The following is a 20,457-nucleotide window of genomic DNA, read 5'->3' on the forward strand; positions in this document are numbered from 1 at the left end:
GTTCAGCTATGTATGGGTTTGCTATGTAAATCAAAACCACCTTTCCCTTCTCTTCACTCTAGGGCTGAGTTATCCTCATTGATCAGCAATGCTCGTTTTAACAGTGGATTCTAATTAAACCGAAGCACACCTCTCTCTGTTCAGGGGCACTAATTAAGCCTGCCAGACCTCCATATTTGGTCAGTTAGGCCTAGCTGTGCCCAACATGTCGCTCGCTGCAACTCTTCGTCTCCTTATGTTTGCTAGATGGTACACAATGCCATACTCGCAACTGGTTGCACCTTATCAACTGCAAATCAAAGCTTTGACCTACACTCATTCTTGTATAAACATTACTTGTCTACTCTTCACGTAGAAAAACAATACTCTATTCACAGTGTCTGAGCCATCTAGTCTTATATCAGGAATTTTATATGACATTCTCAATGAGAGAGGTTTTTTTTTTACTAAACAGATGACTTGCTTATGGCTTACAGGCTTGCGGAGTTTTCCAACGGAATTGAGCATGACTTTCTGTTTTATTCCAGAGGCATTTGCATTTACCATTTTTGGTTTTAAAAGGTTATTCTTTCCCCAGGTACTGTATGCGTTTACATTCTTCCATAAAGATTTCAAATTACTACTAGTAAGTCACAGAATGTGGAAAAGCAAACAGTTTTAATGGATACACTAACCTATTCTGTCTTTCTTCTTTCACCCGTAGGGTTAACAGAGATTTACAAGTGGCCAGTGATTTCTTTTTTTAAAAAAAGCACCTTGATTAACCCAACTTTACACTAGAAGAAATATAATTTCTAACCACAGGGGCTCCCACTGCAGTATGTGAAGGGATGGGATAACATAAGAAACTTATCGTGTACGTTTTCCCACTGGGTTTGAAAAATCAGTATGCAGTTTGTCATTTTGAGAAGGCAAACAGTGAGAAGTAAAAGGAGTAAGCAGCCCCATTTTCCACTGCTCTTCTGCTCTCAACTGCACTGCAGACACTTTTCAGCTTCCTCCCTCAGACCCAAACACTTACAGCTGGGGGAAAGAAACATTCTAATGCAGCGAACATGCTGCCTGGCTCTTAAAAAGCACACTGAGCCTTTGCCCACACCCATTTACTCTGCATCCAGTGTACTCCCACTGCTGGTTTGGGAAGTAGTGTACAATCAATGTTAGCCATAATCTAGATCTATCCTATATCCACACTTTGTTTCCCCCTGCTTTTCAGCCCCTTTTGATCCAATTTGGGGAAGAAAGAGTGGCCTAGCCACATTTTAAGCTAGTAAAGCGTACACAGCTTTAGATGTGTTAGTACTTTATGTGTTTCACGAGAAAGCCTTCCATGGTGTGCAGAGTTTTCACCTGCACTCATGGTATGCACATTTATTACATTGAATTAGCTCCTGTAGGATCTAATCTCAAGGATTGCCTGCAGTTCCCTCAAAAGAAACTGTAAGCCCAAAAGAACATACAAGCTGCTGATTAGTCTAATGGTATTGCGAAAGCAACATCACCTTGCCAACAAAGGTCCGTATAGTTAAAACTATGGTTTTCCCAGTAGTGATGTATGGAAGTGAGAGCTGGACCATAAAGAAGGCTGATCGCCAAAGAATTGATGCTTTTGAATTATGGTGCTGGAGGAGACTCTTGAGAGTCCCATGGACTGCAAGAAGATCAAACCTATCAATTCTTAAGGAAATCAGCCCTGAGTGCTCACTGGAAGGACAGATTGTGAAGCTGAGGCTCCAATACTTTGGCGACCTCATGAGAAGAGAAGACTCCCTGGAAAAGACCCTGATGATGGGAAAGATGGAAGGCACAAGAGGAAGGGGATGACAGAGGATGAGATGGTTGGACAGTGTTCTTGAAGCTACCAACATGAGTTTGACCAAACTGGAGGAGGCAGTGGAAGACAGGAGCGCCTGGCATGCTCTGGTCCATGGGCCACAAAGCGTCGGACACAACTAAATGACTAAACGACAACAAATTGCAAAAGCATCTCTTACTCTGAAGGATGACAAGGAAGAGCAGGATTACAGAAACTCAGATTATAATTCAAAAGCTGGTCTTTTGTTGTTAAAGATTTAAAAAGCTGGGAAGTAGCTGAAAGCCTGCAATGCATGGGGAGGGTTGCCTTGTTTTTCATTAACATGAGAAAGGAAGGAAAGAAGTAAGGAAGGAGCAGGAAAACGTCTGTTCTTTGATCATTCAACAGGTCGTCTGTTCTTTGATCATTCAACAGGTCGGCAGGCTGATGTTCAGCAATCTGACTTGGGGAAAGATGGGATAGAGAGAGCAAGAAGAGCTTGTCCCTTGCTCACTCTGCATTTCCAATGCCAAAGCAGTGCACACGACTTTCTCCTGGAGGAGAAAGGATAGTGTAGGAAGAAATATGAAGTCTATTACTGTCCCTTTCCATTATTGTGCCAGTGAGAGGTTCATGTGACTAAATCCTGAGGAACCATTTCTCCCATGAAAACGTATTGTAGGCTAGAGAATACTGAAAAGGAACTAAAGGATGTTAAAAAATAATTATAATTGCATCTTGGTGAAATATGAGAACCCAGTTCCTTTTATTAGAAACCTAAGCCCGATGCACAAGAATTGCTTTCATGACCTCTCTGCCTTTTCTTCTCATTTATTTTCTAGCCATTGTGCTGATGGCTTTCTGTCGGCTCCTATCTCTGCTCCTTCCCATAATACTGGAACTCTGCTTGAATAGTCATTGTTAAAAAAATTAGCTTTGTATATACCCTCCCCCCCCCCCAAAAAAATCATTGTGACTCTCCAACACTCCTGAGCTTGGTAAAACTGGTTAACTCATTTTGTGTCTCATGTACATTTAAGTTTTCATGGCATGAAGAAGAATGAGACAGGACATGGGATTCAGTTTACTGATTTTATCTTCCGGCAGCAATAGGCAAGAGAACACAATCTGTTCCATTTGTATAAATATTTCGGCCACCTTCAGCCCAGCTTAAAGATGAAGTGAAATGGATTTCCATCACCACTGAATAATCTACACAGTAGATGTTTCTTAAAGTAGGATTTTATATTTTAAAAAATGGAAAGAATTAAAACACAGGGGAGAAATTTAGCCATTTTTACTTTTCACAGGTTTTTGTACTTTCCTGGTGTCATTCTTCACAAGGATTAATGCCTGCTGTGAATTCACATTTTCTTTTTCTAATATACTAAAATGATTCAAGGGTAAAGCAAATGAGAGAAATATTATGTTGCATAGAAATAAAACACAAACAACTTTGTGTCATCCTTACACTTGATACATAGTCTAAACATTAGTCTAGATAATTTACATACACAAAAGGGAAGCATCATTCTTCATGCCAATCACATGTGTTCCATCCTGGGAGGGAGAAAGCATAGTTTCTCCATGCCAATAAGGAGAAATACAAACATAACCCCCCCCCCAATTTTATGTGGTGTGCTGGGAAAGAGTATAACTGGGCAGGCAGGGGTGGAGGGAATCCCACCACAAGGCAGAATAAGGGTGTGCAGTATGACCGTGCTTGGAGGAGATGGGTCTTTAGCACTTGCCAACTGAGGTTCAGAGAAGGGGAGGTGTAAATTTGAAGAGGAACCTCTTCTTGGGTTTGGTCAGACAAGAGGCAAAGATTACCTTGAACACTGGGGGATATGTTGGCACTTAGGTAAAGGTAAAGGACCCATGGGGTTGCAGCACTCATCTTGCTTTCAGGCCGAAGGAACTGGCGTTTGTCCACAGACAGCTTTCTGGGTCATGTGGCCAGCATGACTAAACCGCTTCTGGCGCAACAGAACACCGTTATGAAACACCATTTACCTTCCCGACACAGCGGTACCTATTTATCTATTGGAACTGGTATGCTTTTGAACTGCTAGGTTGGCAGGAGTTGGGACAGACCAATGGGAGCTCACTCTGTCTCAGGGATTTGAACTGCCGACCTTCTGATTGGCAAGCCCCAAAGGCTCAGTAGTTTAGACCACAGCGCCAGCCGCGTCCTTAGGAGCTTAAGTATCATGTCGTGGGACCACACTGGGCAAAAGACTGGATGACCCTCGGGATCCCTTGCAATTCTACAATTCTATGATTATTTGTTTCTTTCCTGAAGCTGATAAAGGAGCAAGGTAGCAGAAGTCACTTTGGAAGTGCCTTTGAAACTAGAATTGAACAAGAACCTGAATCCAATATCTGAATTCTTGAATAGAACAGGTGGATGCTTGTGCATTCTTAGTTTGGCATGCATAAATGAACATATGAAGCTCTTATATAATGAGTCAGACTGTTGGTCCACCTGCCTCAGTACTGTCAACACTGACTGACAGTAGTTCGCCAGGGTTTCAGAAGGGAGGCCTATCTGGGGATTAAAGGAGGGAACTTCTGCACAAAGAACAAGTGTGCTACTACTGACAGCCCCTTCCTATTTTGACTCACTGGGATATGCATGAACATGGAGGTATTAGGGGTTTTTTCTCAGGGGTACTCCACACTCAAGACATCCATCCATATAAAAGACCCCACTGTATGTTGTTCTTTGTCATGCAAAGTTACCTTTGTCTGTACAGGACCCTAGGCTTTAAATTCTGCAATCGTGTCTTCATCGTTTTGTATTTCTCTCAAAACATCCATACGACTAGTTTTATGGTCTTCACAGCACACAAAGCCCCTAGTTTTATTTGTCAACATCTGTCAGAAATTACCTCAGAGAAGAAAATACAGTTGTTTTCTGTGACACAAGGACTGTTCCTGTGCATGTTCCATGTTTTCATTTGGTGTGGCAAAAGAATTTTGTACCACATAACCACTGACCACAAGAGATGCACCTGTAGCAACTCAAACGTTGGCAAGCAATCTTTTAAAAATCCACATCAATTAACATGCCTCCATGTGACCTGGGGCACCTCTGAGCAGAAAGAAGTGGATATGAAAGTGTGTTTGTTTTACCTTGACATGCTATGCAATAAGACATTTCATTCCATATTTATTTAAGGATTTTAGCAGTATGCCTGGTGGGAGATGAATGAATGTTTTCATAGTACCGTTGCTCAAATTGTAGCCTTCTACTTTTTACTGAATACCGAAAGATGGCAAAACCCTCTGCATCTTGACTGTTCACAGGTGTGTCAGAAAACATTTTTAATTTCTCTATTTCATTGTTTTACACTTCATTGCTTCTGTTAACGTGCTTAGAATGCAGAAGTTATTTTATCAGAGACTCATAAGTCAGGAGAAACACCCACAATAGCCTCCATTTTCTTGCCATCTAAATAGTAAAATTTTACAACTGTCAAGTTGGAAGGGATCCCAAGGGTCATCTAGTCCAACGCCCTGCAATGCAGGAATCTTTCGCCCAGTGTCTCATGCTCTACCGGCTGAGCTATAAATGGTCTTAGCTTGCTCACCTTAAGGATCTTGCAGCCTTACAGGTAACAGCAGAACTATTAAAGAAGGGGGAGGACAGGAAAAGCCAGAGGAAGGGGGAGGACAGGAAAAGAGAGCGAGAGAGAGCGAGATCATGCACTCGAAAAGCTATAAACCTTTTCTGCAATAGCTGGCGAAGCAAAATTGTGAGGCTAAAATCCTGTTAGCCAATGGGGTATTTTCAGTCTCACCTCAAGTATTCAGCTAACTTTGAAGTACTTTTAATGAAAACTGTAACAGCTAGAACAGTTATTTAAGTTTATATAGCTATTGCCTAAGTAAATGTTGCCAACACTGAATTCTGAAATTTAGTTTAAAAAAATCACATTATCAAATTTATTTAGCAATGGGTCACCAACAGAATAGGATCCATGCTCTTCTCAACTATTTATTCAGACTTGTCACTCCTCAGCTGCATGGCCTTAAAGAAGGTATAACCTTGTTATGCAAATACCAGTGGGACCTGCAACAAAAAAGAGCACAGAACTCCCCAGTCAGTGCATGCGGGGCGTTTAGTGAAATTTACATCCCTTAGGAGGAGAAACTAAAAATCTCCCCTACTGGCAGGGAGGCTAGTAAGAGCAGCTGCCCTACAAGTTATATGTTCCACTAACTCTGAAACACATTTAAAAAAGAAGAAAACCATGTCGCTACACCAAACCCTTAAGGACCTCTAAATATTTCAGAATCTAGCCTCTTCAGCTAGCAATCCTTTTTTTTTTTTTAAGGTGAGTGGCGCTGTTCATCTAACACCATTACAGATGCAATCAAAAATTATTTTTTTCACATTCTTCCTTGCTCTTACCCAAGTCTATTCCTGTTATACCCTACAGAGAGATGCTCAGCCAAAAATAGTAGTATTAGTACATAGAAGAAAGTATAAAGTGACAGCTGGCTTATCTAATTGTGCCTTGGTAACTGAGTATCTGTTTTTCTACTCAAGGACCACTTACTGCCCTTTAACCAAAGCAGCTGCGTAATGCATTAACTGTTACAAGATGAAATACACTATTTGATTTAAGATTGAGGAGGGGAGACGAGGAGGAGGAGGAGAGCCAAAATCCTACTGCAGCAGTTTGGTATTAACTGGCTTTGACATAAATTGCACGTGGCATAGACCATCTGGCTTAAGAAACCAGGCACAGCCCGGGCTGTCCTAGGATACTCTGCTTCTTTCCGTGACTGACTGTAATCAGGGAGAAGCAGGCTTTAGCAGCAGAGATTGCTTTCAGGCACTGGGATATGGCCAACTTTAAAGAGAACTTTTTGGTAGAATATATGATGGTAGACAGTAAATAATTTGTCTTCATTAAAAACAAGCAACAAAGCTGCATCCTTCTCCCTTGCAGGTTGGGGGGGGGGGAGTGAGCAAAACTGAGCCTAGGGCTTGCTGATCGGAAGGTTAGCGGTTTGAATCCTCATGATGGGGTGAGCTCCCGTTGCTCGGTCCCTGCTCCTGCCAACCTAGCAGTTCGAAAGCACGTCAAAGTGCAAGTAGATAAATAGGTACCACTCCGGCGGGAAGGTAAACGGCGTTTCTGTACGCTGCTCTGGTTTTGCCAGAAGCGGCTTAGTCGTGCTGGCCACATGATCCCCAAAAACTGTCTGTGGACAAATGCTGGCTCCCTCGGCCAGTAAAGCCAGAGTCGTTCGCGACTGGACTTAACTGTCAGGGGTCCTTTACCTTTACCATTTGTAAATGTAGATCTGAACTGTGAATGTGAAAGAGCAGGAATGTTTTTCTTACTTGTACTTTCTGGGGAACACTGATGGGATTCTGCCACGGGATCCGGTGAGAACAGGATTGGTTGCGCCCCAGTAACTTTAAGCAAGCCATTTCCTGGCCCGTGAAAAGCCCAGAACCCAACATCACTAGAATTTGTGCTCTCTCACCCATATAATTCATTTTGTTGACGTAGCTAACGAGCTACAGCAACTTTGGTATACTATCAAAAACAAAAATGCACCAGTGTTTAGCAAATGTCACGGTCTAATAAGCCAAATGCCTTGCTTATTACTGAAAACCTTGACAAATATATTAAAATGCCCACCCTTTAATGTCTGGCAAATTAATGACCGATAAGTACATTTAAAAAAGCCCTGCTCTAAATCTTTGAGGTGCTGCAGACTTTCTTACTGCATGCTAGCACATTATTATTCTGCAGGCTGTCACACAGGATCATAGTGGATTTAGGATTTTACTCTAGGGCTCTGGGGCACATTATTCAGTGCACCACACTGCGTGTTTTACAGTGTAGTATTATACATGCTTGTCAAAAGTAAGCCCTGTTAAGTTTAGTAGGGCCTGAGTCCCCAAAAAGGGGTGTTTTGTGGGTGTGGCGGGACAATGCAGGAGGAGACTTATCTCTATTCCAAACTGCATTCAGCTCAGTCAGATGACCTTGCAACTCTATTTTAAACATTTGTTTTCCCTTTGCCTGGTTTGGCTGACTCAGCCAGCAGAAGCCCTGCTACTGAATGGAGTTTGTATTAGGTAGGGCTGTCGCAAGCAGTGTCTGAACGGAAATTGCTGATGCCCAGGAAAATCTGGATGTATGGCAACCCATGTTTGAATTTGGTGAATCTGCTCTCCAAAAAGAAAAGAAAAAGTGGAACAATTTTATCCAAAAACTTGTTTCCCCCCCCCAGATTTTGGAAAAGAAAGCTCAAAAACTTTTGTAGGGGTAAACTATACAGACATAATTTACCCCAGCATAATTTTTATGCTCCCTTTATATCATTTTGATTGCTCTGTGAGTAAACACATGTAAAATAAGTATTGTCATCAAGCCAGAGGTGACATTAATCATGTTTGGTCCATTTCTGCTTGTTTGAAATGCCAAAGAATCTGTCAGATTTTGACACCACCTGCCACCAACCCCCTTCCCGGAATTTTCTTTTGTTAGTCACATTGTGAATTTGTCATGTGTTTGCAAATCAACAAAAATGGTGGCATTTAATGGAAGCCAAAAATATTTGTGACATGCATCCTTGTTTGGGAACAGCACTACCAAACATCTGTAATTCCATTAATCCTTAAAACAGTCCTCTAAGTTGGGTCAGTAACATTACCCATTTGCTACAGAAGAAGGTCAGTGGCTAAGATAATAGGGGCACCCCAATGTGTTCACATGAGGGGAGCACTGAACAGACAAACACCTGACACACAGTGAAACATACTGAAAAGGCACCTGCTTTGGTATAAAAGAACATTGTCATAGCTTAGATTAGCTATAGTTTAGTGTGCCCAGAGTTCTTGCAGCACTATAATTTGGCAAAAAGGGAGACTGAATCATTTCATCCATCTTTTATACTGCATGTGAGCTTATCTATAAGTTTTGTTTCTTCTTTTCTTCTCTACCTTTCTATTCCAAGAGTCTTTATTATCTCATATTTGACTGTAATCATGTAGCAAGAATCCATGCTAATGCTGCAAAAACTGATCATTAAAATTAATCTTTTTACCACAATGCCACAAAACCTTTATAGGGAATTTTGCACAATATTTGGCAACTTTAATTGAGGAAAGCATTGTTAGAAAATATATATATATATATATATATATATATATATATATATATATATATATATATATATGTGTGTGTGTGTGTGTGTGTGTGTATTCTAAACTCAATTTGACTTAGCGCTGATGAGCATTACAACACATGAAAGGGAGCAGAAATTAGTCTCCTGCTAGCTGGCTATTTGAAGGGCTGGTCTGGAACTTCCTCATTAAGAAACAGGAAAGAACCTAGCAATTTTCCATAACCGGATTGCTCTAAAACTACCTAAAGCAAGATAATGTGGTAAGCTTGTCTTTATCTCTTTGCTTCCCCTTGGCATTTTAGTTCCACTTCAGATCCCCATTCTTTGAAGATGCTATCTAGCTAGTTAGAAAGAGGCACAAGGACTCTGAATCATGATATGTATAGTCTAAGCACTTAACTAAGGAAATGTGCTGCCTGACACAGACCAAGAGGGCCATGACAGGCTAAAGGAATTTCCAGCTACAGAATTCCTTGCTCTACTGCATCTATTGTCTTAAAATTTCCAGAAATGGGACAGAAGCTTCATTTAGAGATAACCACACACCTGCGATGGTGTGGATGATAAATGCCAGGTATCTAAATACTTTATCAGTGGAGGCACTATTCAAAGAGTACTTTTGTGAAATGATGCCAGCCTGCCCAAGCATTCGTCAGTCTTGCCTCAAAAAACATAGAAACTGACTTAACATTAAAATACTTATTTTCTAGTCAAATACTGGCCCCCAAATCTCTTCTCCCAGATATTTGTCCTTTTCATCCAACACTGTATTACATTAAAACTATTTTTCCCTTTGACATTTACATTGACCCCTCCATTCCCCAATCACCTGTTTTCTCAGGTGTCTTTCTTCACTTTAATTAAGAGATTGGTATCATTTGGGATCGCTACTCAAGTATTACCGCTCTAAGTTAGCAGATTTTTCAGTTTGGCTGCGTTCCATTTTAAGGCAGTGTTTGACATTATAAAAAGTACTAAACAAGGAAGCACGAATTTTTGATCCATGTATATCATTATCTCCCTTTAGGTGCCTCCATGTCAGGGAACTGCCATCGGAGCCAGAGGCGGAGGGAAGGCTCCGGAGGGATGCCGGAGAGGGTCCCAGTAGGGAGAGAGGCAACCTATCTGCTGGGGAAGGAAATCAGCGTAACACCAGTGGAGAAGGGGGGCAGATGGGGGAATCAGAGAGGAGGCTCCAGGACTCATCGCCGGAGACCAGCGGGGAGAGAACGGGGACTCCGCTGCCCACACCCTTCCTGCGCAGAAGACTTCCGTGCAGGGAGAGTAGGAGGAGACTTGGCGTCAAAGAACTTCTTTGCTGGAAGAAGTTCAAGAAACGTCCACTGACGGATTCTGCCAGCGATTGAGACAGCCACGGGTGAAAGGCTGTCCAGACAGAAAGGGTTCAACCAGGTTAACCTAGCCAGGAGTGGCGGCAACTTACGCACGAGCAACCCCTAGAACTACTACGCTCCATTATACACCTTTAGGCACCAGGTGAAAATGTTCCTCTTTAACCATGCCTTGGGCTGAGTGACATCCAATGCCCTTTTAAAATGTGTTGTACGGAGGATTAAAATGTGTTGTAGAGAGGATTACTGGGTTGTCTTTGTTTTTATTTGTATTATATATTTTCTGTTTTTTATATTGTGCTTTTATGTTGTGAACACCCTGAGATCTACAGGTATAGGACAGTATACAAATTTGATAAATAAATGGATACATATCGTGTTAAGTGGGGAACTCATATATCTTACTGTGGGAGAGATATACTTTTTTTTGCTTTGCTTTCCACAGAAAGTGCTTCCTCTGTTGTTGCTTGTTTGTAAGGTTCAGATCTGCCCCTGAACAGCACTCCTCTTTGGTTAGCTTACTTGTTAAAAATATATATCTATAACTATCTATCTATCATCTATATCTATCTATCTATCTATCTATCTATCTATCTATCTATCTATCTATCTATCATCTATCTATCTATCTATCTATCTATCATCTATCTATCTATCTATCTATCTATCTATCATCTATCTATCATCTATCTATCATCTATCTATCTATCTATCTATCTATCATCTATCTATCATCTATCTATCTATCTATCTATCTATCATCTATCTATCTATCTATCTATCTATCTATCTATCTATCTATCTATCTATCTATCATCTATCTATCATCTATCATCTATCTATCTATCTATCATCTATCTATCTATCTATCTATCTATCTATCTATCTATCATCTATCTATCTATCTATCTATCTATCTATCTATCTATCTATCATCTATCTATATCTATCTATCTATCATCTATCATCATCCATCTATCGTCTATCATCTATCTATCTATCTATCTATCTATCTATCTATCTATCTATCTATCTATCATCTATCATCTATCTCTATCATCTATCTCTATCATCTATCTACCTATCTACCTATCTACCTATCTACCTATCTACCTACCTATCTATCTATCTATCTATCTATCTATCTATCTATCTATCTATCTATCTGTTTTTCTCTCTATATATACACACACAAACCCCAAAAACCTGTATGGTTTTTCTATCTTACCGCTTTTAAACCATAGATTCCATAGCTGTTGGTAATCACATTCTTCTTGACCAATAACATTCTCTTTGGCTAGTAATCTCTCTTAAATCTTATCATTAACTTCACAAACACATCTGTCTTGCAGCATTTCCAAATGTCTTAGACACTTCATTTAATTTTATCTGATCAGCTACATCTACTGATACAGCCTCATCTTGCCTTAGTATTTTGTTATGTAATGTAAAACATACCACAATAAATACTTGACTTGGGGGGTTTAGTGTTCCGTTTAAACGTTTTGTAAAACACTGCATGCCCCCCACCCCTGCCCTTCATGTCTTTGGGACTGCAACAGATTTATCAAGAGATAACATGCACCCCTCTAGCAGTCACTGAGAACTTTAAACTCTAGCTGTTTCTAGAAAGTAATCTCATTAGCTAGAAATCATGAATAATTTTCCATATGTTGCTGCCAACCCTTCGCTGCACTATACTCAACCGTTTTCTATAATATACAGTTCCGTTTTCTCTTTCACCATCCTACAAAAACAACAAGCAAGCTCCATGCAGCCTAACAAGTAACAGGCTGCAGAAATAAAAATTAAAAATGCAGTTGAAACTCCACCTTAATTATATTGAAAGCAAAAGGTCAAGTGTGCAGCATGGCTCCATCCCATAATAGCCTTTAAACCTTTATTAATCATTGTATTATCACAGGGGATTATATCTTGTTTCCACTCAAACTAACAGTTTCAGTGGTGGGAAAAGCTTCCAGATGCCTTCACAGTGAAACTCACCTACTCCCTCCTTCTTTGTCAAATGTCACAAAGCTTTCACTGCCACAAAATGAAAGGCTCTGTGAAGTGTGAATTGAACATGAGAGAAACAGAATTTTCCTGCTGCATCCTTGGTTTTTGGCTGCATGGGGATATGAGCGCAGAACTGGAATCCAAAAGGGTGTTTTAGGTACAGCCAAGGGCTTGTACCTGCCCATGAGGTCATTAAAGACCCATTCCATACATAAGCTATCTTGAACCTTGGTTTGCCCTGTGTTTGGCAGTGTGTGCACTTTTTTGAAATTCTGGAGTTGAAAGCCCTCTTGGGCATATAGAATTAGTTGTGCAGCGATTTGGAAATTGTTTAAAATCTCCCATTAGGTCCAATCACTTTCTCTACTGTCCTACATAATGCACCCCAGATCCAGGACTGTCAGAACAGGGCTGGAAGCTATGGGACAAAACAAAAGAAACATTAAAAATCCAGGGTGCAAGAAATGGAACTCTGTAAGAACAGGCAATAAAAGACATCAAAAGAAAACTGTGTATGTTTCTTGAATCATGTAGGTGCTGAGCAGTCAGGGTACAAATGCCTTATCTCCTGGTCTGAAGGGTAGAACTCGAATCAATGGATTCGAGGTACAAGAAAGGAGATTCCAACCAAACATATGGAAAAACCTTCTGACGGTAAGAGCTGTTTGACAGTAGAACCGTCTCCCGGTGAGGTTGAGGACTCTCCTTCCTTGGAGGTTTTTAAACAGAGGTTGGATGGCCATCTGTCATGGATGCTTTAGCTGAGATTCCTGCATTGCAGGGGGTTGGACTAGAAGACCCTTGAGTCTCTTCCAACTCTACGATTCTATGCTTCTATGATCTCCTGCACCACTGGCAGTCTGCAAGTCTGGCTGACTGAGCTCTGTTCTTCAAGGTCAGCATCTAGGTTGTAGAGCAGTCTTTCTCAACCTTGGGTCCAAATGTGTTGTTGGGCTACAACTCCCATCATCCCTAGTGACCAGGATCAGTGATCAGGGGTGATGGGAGTTGTAGCCCAACAACATATGGGGACCTGAGGCTGAGAAAGGCCCTTGTAGTGCTAACTTACAGAGAGTAAAACTTTGCTATGTAGTTACAAACCAAACCCTCGTATTCGCACAAAATTATTTAATTGTACCAGTTCTGTGCTCACTGCATCTTGTGGCTTTGTTGGATGTAAACAGGCAAGAGACCAGTTCAGGTAGACGCATCCAGGCATAAACCGCAGAACGTAAACACACACTGAGATGTGCATCTTTCTGTTTTCAAAACCACTGTCTGGATATGTCCTGAAAAGCACAGCTTACTCCACAAAGGAAATATTTTGGAAGTCTACTTCCTTTTCCTCTTCTCTCGAGATGCCCTTCCTTCTAAGCAATCAAAAGCTTGTAACGAATAAGTTCTCTGATCTTCCAACTCTTGTTTCGCAACTGAGAGTCAAACTGTTAACTTGGATTTAATATCGTCGTATAAACAACGAGCTGACTGAATGGAAGAATCCGAAGAGCCAGATTAAATGTCCTTGATATAAAAAATAAATTGCTGACAAGGAACCCTATAAAATGTTGCTAAAGGCTGTTGCCGGCAATGTCGTCGTAAATCAGACAGGTTCTTAGAAACAGCTCCGTAGCTAACCTAGGTGATGATACAAAAAACACCCTATTGTTACCGAAAGAGGATTGTATGACACCGCTTGACATTCCACTATACCTCTTACCTGGCCTACAGTCAAGATTCTAATATTGCTCTCTCCCTCCCCCATTCTTTCCTTTGCTTGAGGAAGACTAAAACCACTTCATTTTACAGGGATGATGTACACAAGGCACAAGACATCAGCCATGCTGAAGACTAGCATTTCTGATATTTATATGAAACAACGGTGTCAAGAAACAGGGAAGGAAAGGCAGTAAGAGAGAGCTGGATTTTCCTTTCTCTAGAGACGATTCCACTGCAAGCTACAGCCTCTAGTACAGTAGTTGTTATGCCAAAGCAGGACAGACATAAGAGCTGGCTAGACTGGACTAAATGGTACCCTATGTATGATCACAGAGTTGGAAGAGACTAATATAGCTCCTTTCTGTGAGGCAGGGCTACCCACCAGCACCCCTTCCCCCAAATAAATCCATGGGATCTGAATCAGAGATGAAACAAAGGGCAAGTATCTTTTGACATGTTACCTCCTTCACATGGAGGTGGAAGCACCAGTTGCAACACCTCAGTATAGTTCAATTACTTCCCCATGGACCCTACTTTTTTCACCACACCTATATTACAAAATAAAGATGAGAAAATGTTACATTCGCAGCCTCCTCTAATGATCCCTATGGGGGAAAAAATATTGGTGTTTTTTTTTCTGGGTTAAAAACTGTTGAGGTTTCAGAAAACTTAGAAAAACAAAATTGATTTAATTGTTGAAAGAGGTTGGCCCCTCCTTTTAAACTTCCTCCCTGCAGACTCAGTGTACCAAGCCTGGTTACTTCCTGAATGAATACAGGCTGCTTTTTATATATGTAACCTAAAACTCTTTGGCATAGTTACAGAACTTAAGAGAAAAAAGGGGCTAGAAGCTACTACTTCCCTAAGCATTTGCCGCAGCACTTTAATTTCTAAAGAAAAAAAATTCTTTCCTCCCTCTGACACCCCCCCCACTCGCGCGCACACACACACACCCCACACATCACACCATGGAAAGACTAGCTGACTGTTTCCTTAGCCCTTCCCAGTTTCTTTGAAGACTGTGTAAGGCCCATAATGAATCCGTTTCTTCATGCCCTAGTTCAGCTTGCCCTGCTGGCTTTTTACTCAAATAGGAATTGAACTTAGAAGGAGACCACTGTGGATGAGATGGAACCTGTTTCTTTCATTCCAAAGCAGCCTTTCTTCCTGACCATAGCTCCTGTCATTTCTCCTAATAAATCTGAATCATTGTTGCTGTGCCCACAGGTATCTAACAGGCCACAGTCACAATGAGCAGGGAATAGGATGCAGGATTACATGGGCCCTTGGTCTGACCCAGAAAGGGTTCTCAATTCCTGACTTAACAGAGCAGTATTACTTCAGTTCAGCCAGGCTCTAGATGCAATTCCATTGCTCCACTAATTCCACTTACGAGATCTATTTTGTTGATAGGGGATGCCAGATAGGGGGATGATCACTGGCAGACTCAACTCTCTTGTGATTTTCATGGACCTGAGATGTGATCAGTTTTTGCTTGCTCTGTTCTCCATGCCTTCCTATAAGAGACTTCTACATGTGCATTAATAGGCACATTGCACTAGTGGAAGAGGGCTGTTGCCTTGAAGCCTTGCTTATGGGCTTCCTAGAGGCTTCTGTTGGCCACTATTGGAAAACAATATGATAAGACTAGATGGACCTGAGCTCTGACTCACAGCAGCAGGGCTCTTCTGACATACAAATGTAAACAGAAGTTGTGTGAAATAGCAGTATGGGAACATTGAGCTCAGGTGATGCTATACCAATCAACTCTTTGAAGATACTTCATTAGGATGAATTTAGCCAAGTTGTGATTTGCTTTTGTATCATTTTAAAACAGACTGGATGCCAATACCACATTTAAAATGTGATTTTATCCTTTTTTATATGAGAGCCATAGAACCATTTTAAAAATAAAAATATATCTTCATATACTAATTTATTATGACTACAAGGAATTATTACAGTAGAATAAAACCATTTATATTTTTCTTCTATAGACATATCATTCCCCCACTCTAGCTAGACATTCATTTATTCTCATTTTAACTTCACCTTAGATGTAAGAAGACTGCACACAAGAGTGGTGTGGGCTTAGCTTCAAATCCTGCTTTCGTCATCAGTTTATTTTTTAAAATGCTAGACAAAACAGGATTTGAATTATTTAAAAGAATACTGAATCACTTCAAGTTTGTAGGCCTCTCTGCCTGTTTTATTACCTACAGGAACACAGACATAAACAAATAGTTCCCAGAAAAGTAGTGTACTTAAAAAAGCAAAACAAAAACACCATTGTTTATTTGCCGGCAGCTTACTAATATCTCCCACTTTTAACTTTTGTTTTCAGGATGTGTTCTACAAAACTGTGAAAACACATTCTAAATATACGTAGGGGTTTTCTGAAGTCGAACATATTTTTCCTAAATTGTAACTCACAATCTAGCATTTTAATAATTATAAAGTCAGATCGTCCATACAGTCACTGTGGCCATTATTTCATCCAGCAGGATGTAATTTACATTTAATAACAACGTGGCTTAACGAAATCTAAGAGCCTAGGTCAGCAGCATCACACTTGCTGGACAGCAATCAAGGGCCAGATGCAACGCCACTTTCCTCTGCCTCCATCGTTAAAATAAATACTGGGGAAACGAGCTAAAAGAGGCCAAAGGCACGAATCTCTGCAATGACAGGTGGATCTTGTCCACCTGAGTCATCATCAGCTACTTTCTCCCTGCTTACCTGTTAAATATGAAAACACACACAACACACACGGTCATATTTCAACATTGATTCCACTCCTGCTATATCACTGCCTCCAAGAGGGGATAAAAGAATGGTCCTGTGCCAAGTGATGCTGCCTAGATGCTGATCAGCTCCCCTTGCTTCCATGGCCTTCTCTGCTGAAGTGAAGCATGCCTGAGGTATGTTCCCTGCACCATAACAGTGTACCCTCCCACCACCTTGGTTGCTGCCATCATCACTGTCACATACATAACAGTGTAGGAGATTATCTCTCTTGTGGTCATAATGCGCCAACTGTCTCATCTGGTGTCCTACCAAAGTTTTATAACTTCCTTCCTCTATCCTTGCATCACAAGAATTTTTTGGCATGAATCATAGCCACGCAGGAAAATATGGGGGCCGATGCCAAATGTTGTTGCTTTTGTTGATGAAGTGGTAGCTAAAAGTTCACGGTCACGGAAACAAAAGCAGCACTTGGTCCTTGTTGAAGAGAGGGGAGAGGGAAGACTCATGTAGGTCAGCAATGTTGGCGGCACAAAGCAACAACATGAGATATTTTATTCTTGACGAGTAATTTCAGTAGTATGGCTTCAGATGTCTTGCGACTGGGATGTTTTATTATTGTAGGAAATAATAATATTTTAGCAGGCAGAAACAAAAAGGCCTGTTATGACAGCCGAACTGAAAAGTCAAATAACTTTAATTGACAGCAATCACAAGCAGTCCTCAACTTAATAGTAACATCAACTCCACTTGCAGGTGTAATAAAATACTACATATCACATTCCCCGTTGCTAACAAGGTCTGCCATTTTCCAATAGGAAATAAGTTGTTTATTTGGAGTTATCTTTTTATCCCTACAAAACGAAGTTGATTTTTAACTCGTGTTTATACATATAGGCTCCTGAATTATTTGTAGCAGTGCCTTAGCTGAGATCAGCCTTAACACACTTATTTAAAAAATATAATCATTAGGCAAAGGCAAGAGAATGTTTGTTTGTATGCTTATTTTTGAAAATGTAGAAAGGCACAACACTTTGTCTGATTGAGGCCTACCTTGTCTTCAACTCTGTTCAGCCGGGAACCAATTGTATTAGTCCCTCGGTCTTTGTTTTTTTCTGTATAGAAAGGAACATTTTTAGATGAATATCAGTGTTACAATAGTATAGAATGAAACCATGTGACTGCATTTAACTAGCCTACCAGAGCTACTTAATTGAACGCTGCTGACAGATGGATAATTTTATTACATTAAGAGCAGCTTTTTCATAGTATTGACCCAAGCCTTCCCTTTTAATGGCTTCTAGCACAGAGTGCTTTCTGCCTTCATACTATGCTTTAAATCATCAGAAAAATTAAAACTACATTCAATTTAGCAAATGTCAATTAAATTAAAGAATAATGTAGCTAAAAAAAAAGTACTACAAGAGGAGCTGGCAACAGCACAGACCCTGATATGTATTTGTATGCTTATAGGTGATCACAATGTACAACTTTGATTTGGTCCTCTGAATAATCCTTGATATTATGTGTCTCTCATTAAATATGAACAATGGTTACCAATTTGCCTACAATGGAAGCATACACATAGCTTGGCTTCAGTTACAGAAGGCAAGGAATAATGAACACAAGCCGTTTTAGTGGATGGCTCCAGGAATGCCCTAGGTGCAGTGGTTACAACACTCACTTACTGCTAAATATTCCCCTGTGTGCTAAAATATATACACATATCCTTTATTTATTTATTCAGTGACTAAAGAGACTGAAAAAACTTCCCAATTCTTTTGCACATTTCATATTTGAAATTAGGTAGAAGTGTCTAGTGGGGCAACAGAATGGAGCCAGCACCCTGGAGGAAGCGTCACTGCTGCTTATTAGGACTGTGTTCAGTGGGGCAGGATGGCAACGAGGCTAAGGCAGTGTGGGCTCATTGGCAGAGCCAGCCGATGCTCCTAGCCGTGTGTCCACACCACCCCAACCTTGCAGCTACCCTGCCCCACCCTGTGCCAACAGTGGTGGAGGCCAATGCTACGGCATCCAGAGTTTGCCATGAGTGGATAGCACTGGACTAAAACACTGAAACCTGGAGTGTGGCGTGATAGGAGCAAGTTTATTTTCTCCCTCCTTTCAGCTAAGAATCAGGGCAATGTGAGGGATTTATCAGCCCATCAGCAGCATGGTGACATAGCCAAATCTAATTGGCTGTATGCTACTAGAAAGCCATCATGTTCACTGCATTATCTCTGATTAGCTGGGCTCAAACAGCAAAGAAGAAGTCTTTAAGTAAAAAGAAAAACATCTAAGCAACAGCAGATCAGGTATACAACAGCTCTGAACAAGTCCCAAATCTGTGTGAAGGAGTGGATGATAGAGATATATTTTATGCGCCTCTTCTTGTGAATCAAGAACCTAATGATAGAAGATTCTGCATAGCATTAATTATGTTCTAGATATTTTCTAGCCTAACAGTTTAATTGTATTGCAGCCGCACAAAGTTGTTGGGCTTGCTGACCATGCTGCCTGGTTTTCCAAGTAAGGTCAGGCACTTGACCTTTTTATTTTCAGTTCCTAACAAGATATATACCAAACAAAACATTAAGTACTATGCATCTACCCTGTGCTCTGTATCGTATGGAAGAGTAGCAATATTTAACACACAGCATATATATGTTTCTAATGGAGACTTACCTGAGACAGAAATAAACAGTGATGGCTTCCCTATAGATTGGTCCAACCTGGTGAGAAAGAAAGTGTATCAATAAACAAGATAAAAATGTCTTCAGATTTAAACAGGGGAACTGAATAACAACAGTTGTTGCTTCTCTAGCCCCACCCTATGAAGAAAGAAACGCTTGCATGGCTACTGGCTCACTTCTAACGGTCCTTTGAACATTCATCTGGGAATGTCAGAGAGATTGTCTGATCCAAATAGGTCTATGTCTGCTAATGCTTTCTAAAACTGCACTGGCAGGATTTCACCACTGAAGGAATTCAGCTTTTATTGAAAGAATTTGTGTGTGGAATTCAAAGGCTTAACTAAAAACAAGTCCACTGGCATTCATTGTTTATTCTTTTCCTGTTTGCTTTGCACAATCCTACCCATTTTTTCAAAGCTCTGGTTTTTGTTCTACCATATCCAAAGGCCCAGGAAAGGTAACAGCCAACATGTATGCATTAATGCAGGGTGTGTGTCCTTGTTCCTGAAGGCCTCACAACCACAGGCAGAAATGGCATAGTATGTAAATAGTCCAGGGTCCTGCCATGCACTCACATTTCCTAGCCCTGCCTCTATTGCAAAATTCTTGTTTCTTATTCCTGAGAGTGAAATTAGACAACGTAAGACAAATGCAAAGTTCCAATCCCATGTTTACCTCCTAATGCTTAATGTGGGGAACATGTACTAGAGGCATGCACTGGGGGAAACCAGCAGGAAGGAGGGAATTGTTTACACCTTCCCTATACAATAAATTTCTGCCTGCAACCCTTTCCCTCAACCCCCTTTTCCTGCTTACTCCCCTCCCGAAGCCCAGCTGGGGAAAGAGGCCTGTGAGAAGGATTCATGCGGGAGATTGGATATATGGAAGGATGCTTCTTCTTCCCTGCATCATCATTAACTAGCAAATGAATGCTTCCTAGCCTAACATGTCCTTTCAACTTGAATGGCTAAGTAGCCCT

The 20,457-nt window shown here is 40.8% G+C and overlaps 1 protein-coding gene across 3 annotated transcripts in view; it reads right to left on the reverse strand.

Moving 5' to 3' along the window:
- The window catches only part of KCNQ1 (potassium voltage-gated channel subfamily Q member 1), a 283,258-nt gene that overhangs the window by 64,773 nt on the left and 198,028 nt on the right, over nt 1–20,457 (reverse strand). For all 3 annotated transcript variants that reach the window (XM_081903779.1, XM_081903781.1, XM_081903780.1), the window contains 2 exons: nt 19,471–19,517; nt 17,839–17,900 (listed from right to left, as the gene is read on the reverse strand). In XM_081903779.1, coding sequence (XP_081759905.1) covers nt 17,839–17,900; nt 19,471–19,517 — 109 coding nt within the window. The remainder of the gene's footprint in view (nt 1–17,838; nt 17,901–19,470; nt 19,518–20,457) is intronic.

Source organism: Podarcis melisellensis (assembly GCF_964234715.1).
Source record: "Podarcis melisellensis genome assembly, chromosome: 1".
Taxonomy (NCBI): Eukaryota; Metazoa; Chordata; class Lepidosauria; order Squamata; family Lacertidae; genus Podarcis; species Podarcis melisellensis.